This window comes from Pterocles gutturalis, unplaced genomic scaffold (genome assembly GCF_000699245.1).
Source record: "Pterocles gutturalis isolate BGI_N339 unplaced genomic scaffold, ASM69924v1 scaffold4346, whole genome shotgun sequence".
In the NCBI taxonomy this organism is placed as follows: Eukaryota; Metazoa; Chordata; class Aves; order Pterocliformes; family Pteroclidae; genus Pterocles; species Pterocles gutturalis.
The window spans coordinates 1-6136 of record NW_010100064.1 but is presented as its reverse complement, the minus strand read 5'-3'; the positions used below and the strand labels follow the sequence as shown (position 1 = coordinate 6136).

At 59.1% G+C, this 6136-nt stretch overlaps 1 protein-coding gene across 1 annotated transcript in view; it reads right to left on the bottom strand.

The window, feature by feature from the left end:
• The window catches only part of ZNF142 (zinc finger protein 142), a gene marked incomplete at its 5' end in the record, with an annotated part of 9104 nt that extends 2973 nt beyond the window's left edge, over positions 1–6131 (bottom strand). Inside the window, 7 exon segments of the mRNA XM_010078098.1 lie at positions 1–1771; positions 1773–2139; positions 2509–2686; positions 2952–3764; positions 4252–4515; positions 4783–5421; positions 6020–6131. The exon segment at positions 1–1771 is cut by the window's left edge and continues 3 nt beyond it. Coding sequence (XP_010076400.1) covers positions 1–1771; positions 1773–2139; positions 2509–2686; positions 2952–3764; positions 4252–4515; positions 4783–5421; positions 6020–6131 — 4144 coding nt within the window.
• Positions 6132–6136: the final 5 nt, after the last annotated feature.

The window sequence follows — 6136 nt, the reverse complement described above, 5'->3', positions numbered from 1 at the left end:
GCCTTCTCTTGGGTGGGGCAGATTTTGGGGGGGCTGCATTCAGTGGGGGCTCACAGGCCTGGCCCATCTCAATGCTGGCCGGGTTCCCTTGGGGGAGATCAGTGCTTTGGGGTCTGTCCTCCTCAGGATGCACGATGTGCTTCTCAGCACAGTGACTCTTGAGGGCCCGCCGCGAATGGAAGGCCTTGGGGCACAGAGAGCAACAGAACAGTTCCAGGCTTCGGCACGCGTCCTCCACATGGGAGGTGATGGTGGAGACACGGGAGCACATGAAGGAGCAGGCATTGCAGTGCAGCTTCCCTCCCTCCAGCCGGTACTTCTCTGATGGTTTCCCAGGCTGGGGGGGACAAGCAGTTCCACCTCGCTCAGCCCCATTGCCTTGCTGGGGAGGCTCTTCTGCCACCTCTGTGCTGTCACCTGGCAGGGACTTCTCAGGGGCAGGACAGCTCGAGGCCCGTTCCCCAGCCAAAGGACTGCCTACTTCCTCTGTTTTATCAGGCAGCAGTTGAACTTCCCAGGGGCTCTTGGCATGCCCAGACTCTTCCAAGCCTCCCCTCTCACTCTCCGCCATTTCCGTACCATTATCACCAGGCTGATCAGCAGGCTGGCACAACCCAGGTGGCTCCTGACCAGCTGGTTTGAGGATCTTGTTCTTCTTCAGGAGGACCGGGCACTTCTTGAGGAGATGGGTGTTGAGCCCCCTTTGTTGTTTAAAGCTGGCGCCGCACTCGCGGCACACAAGTGGGGCACGGCGGCTCTGGCAGCTGGCCTTAGAGTGCAGGGACATGGACTTCTCCTTCCGCGTAATGTATGAGCACTTCTCGCACTTAAAGATCTGGCTCTCTGACTGCAACACCAGCATCTGCACCCTGCCCTCCAGCACCAGCGTCTCTGCCTGCTCCTTGTCCTGCTTCCGCAGTGCCTTCAGTAGTGACTCTGAGCCACCGCTGGCATCATCACCGGAGGTGGCAGTTTCTTCTGGGACAGGTGGGTGGCTCTGTTTGGCTGTCTTAAGCACACTGAGCCAGGCCTCCGGCAGCTTAGCTTGGCTGGTCTCTCTCATCTCGGTGTCTGCCACCAGCTTGTGGTGGTCTGAGCACAAGCCCTCGAGGTGGCCCATGGCCTCCCTTTGGGCGTCTTCTTCCTGACTGTCTCCTGCTGGTACCCTGTCCTCCAGCCTCACCACCTCATCCTCCTGCACATCTGCCTCCTCTTCCTCAAAGTCTGGGATGTCTTCGAGCGTATTGTCATTGTCCTCCAAGCCAAGGTCATTCTGGGAGCCCAGCATCTCGTAGGCTGCTGGAGGCTCCTTGCAGGACAGCATTTCCACGGTCTTCGGCTGCGTTGCACAGGATTCTCCGGTCAGGAGGGGGTCAGACGGGACATTCAGTGCCTCCAAGTGCAACGTGCAGCTCTCTGCCACGTCCCCAGAAGCAGCAAGCTCACTCGAGCCTGCTGCAGTTTCTCCTCGCATGCAGTCACCTCCCAGGGCATCACCAGCAGTGGGATGGCTCTGCTCTCCCTCGTCCGCACCTCCTTCTGCCTCACTGCCGTTTTGCAGCGGAGCAGCATCCTGCCCAAGGAGGGGCACCAGGAATGCTTGCTGGTAGCCCTCTTCCCCCTGGGACTCCCCCTGGGATGGCTTCCCCTTGGCCCACTGCTCCTTGCCAGCGAGGGGGGAGCTGGCATCCACACGCAAGGCTGCGCCAAGCTCATAGCCAAAGAGCGCCTCAGACGAGCTGATCTCCAGCTCCTTGCTGGGTGGATTTTCCCAGCCAGTCCTTGTCACCGGGGACATAGCCGTGAATCTTCCGCTTGTGGAAGAAGAGGCTGGTATTGCTGAAGGTGCAATAGGAGCAGAGGGCACAGCGGAACTCCTTCTGCTTGGTGTGCTTGCAGTTCTCGTGTTTCAGCAGTGCCTGCTTGTACTTTGTCTGGTAGGTGCAGTACTGGCACTGGAAGATGGGCACCTGGTAGTTCTGCGAGTGCTTTGCCTGCATGTGCTTCTGCAGCTCATACTTGCGCTTGCAAGCAAAGCCACACACCTCGCAAATCAGGCTTTTGCCCTGGTGCCGCAGCTTGTGGCTGCTCAGCTGGTCAGCACGGTGGCAGCGGTACGAGCACTGGTTGCATTGATACCTGTGGGGAAAGCAGAATTGGTCAGGAAGTGTGAGGAACCAGGGCTGGCTGAACCCTGTCAGGTATGCCGAGATCTCCCTCCCTGGCCCGGACACACGGGGAAGGGGTACTGTTTGGTTTGCCAGATCTGACCTTTGCCGCCTGGGCGGCTTTGGAGACACCAAAGATAGCTTTGCCTCCACAGCACCACACTGGCAACAACCTGCAAGCTCAAAGACCACATTTTTTATGTGCTAGACAGAGAAGGCAGTAGTCATCTCCCAGGCATGAGAGAGTCTGGCACGTGATGCAGCCCAACCCAACAGACCCTCAGAGCATGATTTGGGGAGCCCTGACTCTGCTGCCAGGCCAGCAGGATGGGAGCCATACCGGAGATCTCCAGTGTGCTTGCGCATGTGGACGTTCAGGTAGTGCTTCCACTTGGTGATGTACCCACACTCGGTACACATGAAGTTCTTGTCGTTGGAGTGGGTCAGCATGTGCTTGGACAGGTAGCTCACATCCCGGCACGTGAAGTCACAGAGCTCGCACTTGTGAGGTTTCTCTCCTACAGGCAACACAGGAAAGCCCTCAGCATGATGGTCAGATAAGGCAGCACGGGCTGCCTCCTCCACAGGAAACCAGCTCAGCAGGAGCTGCAGGTAATAGCAGGGATAGGGGCACGCCATGACTTCAGCCAAGCGACACTAGGGCAGCAGAGCTGGTGATGAGACCCAGGAGCCCTGACCCAGCCTTCCCTGCCCACCCAGACCTGGGACAGAACCACCCCCCATCCCAGCTTGGCTCTCAGGACCCCCGCAGTGGAGACCCACCAGTGTGCAGCAGCATGTGCCGGATGAGCACCCTCTTGTGCGCGGTGGCAAAGGCACACTCAGTGCACTTGTGGATTTTCTCATTGGCATGCATCTTGCCCACGTGGTCATGAAACTCCACAGGGTTGAAGGTGGCATAGGGACAGAAGCTGCACTGGAGCTGCTCGCTGCCCGGGTGCCCCTGCTTCTTGTGCTTGCGGAAAATGTGCTTGTTGGAGCAGATGAAGTCGCACTGCTGGCAGTGGAAGGCGTAGTGGGTTTTTCGGTGAGCCTCCATGGCCTCAGCCGTGCCAAAGAGCAGTGAGCAGGCATAGTACTTGCATTCCACTGCCTTGACACCGTGAGCATCCTTGAGGTGACGGACAAACTCCTTCCGGTCCTCCACACAGTAGTCACAATCCCCCTGGAAGCAGTTCAGCCTCTTGGGCTCAGCTTTGTGAGTCTTCAAGTGCTCTTTGAGGGCCTGGCTGAGCTGAAACTTCTCCTCACAGACAGGGCAGGAGTAAACATCGGAGTAGAAGTTGGAGATGTCCTCATGCATACTGGCCATGTGGCGGTTCAGGCCGTTCTTCTCCACTGAGCTGTAGTGGCAGAGTGGGCAGCGGTGGGCCTTCTCGCCTGTCTCCCGCATCATGTGGATCTTCAGCTTGCTTTTGCTGGTGAAGTACTTGTGACAGTTGGGACACTGCAGGCTAGGGTCAGGGAAGTGCAAGTGAAGATGCTCCACCAGGTGCGTCCGCTTCTTAAAGCACCGCTTGCATTCGGGGCACATATGGGTTTTGTAGAGGTACTCTGAGCCCTCCGCAACATCCCCTGTGAAAGCAGAGGAGGGGGAGCCATCAGTGGGGAAGGGACTGAGAGCACAGGCAGATATTCTCTCCCTGATCCAGCTGTACTGGCGTGAGGGCTTATACACATATGTGGTCACATAGCAGCCATCTGCTTGGAGGGGCTGTCCCCACCCCAAGCCACCAGCATGGTTCAGGTGGCCTCTTTCCATCTCAACACTGGCACAGTGCAGCCTTGCTGTGTGCCCCTGATCCCCAGAGCCGTGCAGACCTTTGCCTGCTTTTGCCTGAGCCTGGCAGCAGTTGCAGACAGGCAAAAGAAGGGATGCATTTGCTGGGGCAGAGGCCAGGGGCAACAGTGCACTAATACACGCAGGAGATGCGGGGCTGCTGGACGGCTCAGGACCCCCAGGCCCCACCAGCCCAGCCCACATTTCCCCACCAGTCTCGAGGTTGTGCTGCTTGTTCTAACATAAAGACTGAGCAGCTCCTGGCAGGGCCCCACACCCTACCTTTGAAGTGCTGTGCCCGTGGTGCTCTGGATTTCTCAGCAGCCTCCTTCCCATCCTCTCTGGCCTCACCTTCACAGGGCCTCTCACCATCCTCCTCCAGCGACTCGTCCCCACCGCTGTCCAAGTTGTCTTCTCCAGCTGACGCTTTCTGCCCCTCCAAGAAGCCCTTCCCGGTGCCTGCAGGCTTTGCTTGCCTGGCTTCTGCTGCAACAGCTTCCCAGCCAGGGTGGCAATTCTCTGCTTTCTCCTGCTCTTCTACAGCTCCTTCATGGGGAAAAACAGAGATCATCATTCTCCAGGTGAGAGGGTGCCACCCCAATCATGCACACACATGCAAAAAACTCCCTGGCTGAGATGGGGGACACAAACTGTGCCATAGGGAGGAAGGAAAGCTGCAGAGAGCCACCAGACTGCAGGGCTCCCCAGCTCTCTACCAACACAGCCTCATCGCATCCCAGTTGTAACTGGGATGCACAGACACAGCCAGCCTCTGCAGCACCCACCAGCCCCGATCCCTGCAACCAGCCGTACCTGACAGCGGGACGTGGCACTGCTCGAGGCCATGGGGGGCTGAGGCAGGGGGGCTGTCTGTTGTGGGAGTCTCAGCAGGGGCCTCCGTGGCATGGCCCTTCCTGTGCTGCCAGAAGAGCTTGGCATTGGCCGTGACAAAGTCACAGTGGCTGCAATGGAAGGGGAAGTGGGTGCGGTGGTGCTGCTCCATGGCTGGGCGGTTGGGGAAGAGCAGGGGGCAGGCACGGTAGGCGCAGGACACAGGGGAGGCCCCGTGCAGGCGACGCAGGTGGCTGCGCAGTTGCTTGCGGTCCTCTGTGGCAAAGCAGCAGCCCTTCTCAGGGCAGGGCAGGGCTCCCGGTGGGGCACGATGAGTCCTGAAGTGCTCCTTGAGTTCACTGGGCTGTGCAAATGCCTCCTGGCAGACAGGGCACAGCAGGCACTCGGGAGTGGAGCCCTCCTGTGCGCCTGCTCTGGGCGGCTCTGAGCTGCCCGGCTCACTCTGGCCCTCGCTGGCAGAAGCTGACAGGTCTCCAGAGAGCTCCACGTGACCTGGGGGGTCCAGCAGCAGGCACTGGTGCTGGGACAGCAGAGAGGCCTCCGGGAAGCTCTGGCCACACCTCTCGCAGAAATACAACTCCACCACCTTGACGAGCACCTCTGCACAGACCGAGGGGTGAGTGTTATAAAGGGCTTTTACTAACCCCAGAGCTTGGAATTGGTGGTACAATTCCAGTTCTAGACAAGGAGGATAAATCCCTGTTGCCATGAATTACAGTTTGGAGAACCATAGCCCTCTCCCTGCCCCGGGGTATCCCAGGACACATGCTTCCGTCAGAGGGGTGACACTATCACCCTAGTGACCACAACAACCAGGTCTATCCCTTAGCACCTTCAAGGCACCCAGAGATATAAGGTCAGCTTGGCCCCGTTCCTAGCAGGATGTGCCCACACTGGACCCAGGTGAGAAGTGTCCTGGGGGAGGCAGCCTGGGGTGGAGAACTCCACCTGGTCCCTACTGACAGCCCGGAGTGACCCCCTCACCCGGCACGCAACTCCCACAGCCACCCCTCCCCATCCGCACACCCAGCTCATGCCAGGTCTGAGCTGAATGGCGGCACCAGACTCATGACACACATAGGGTCAGAGACACGAGGGCACCGTGGTGTCCCCCGGGTGCCAGAAGGAGGGGACAGGGACCCTGGCCAGACCTCTCTCCCTCTGCTGAGTTCCACGCTGCCCCCCCTGCACTGCATACCTGTGGCATCAGCCGTGTTGCTCAACGTCACATTGCCAGCCACAGCCTCGATGAATATTTCCATGTTGCTTCCTTCAGCGTGAGCCCCTTCCCCAGGCACTGACGCCTCTGCCAGCA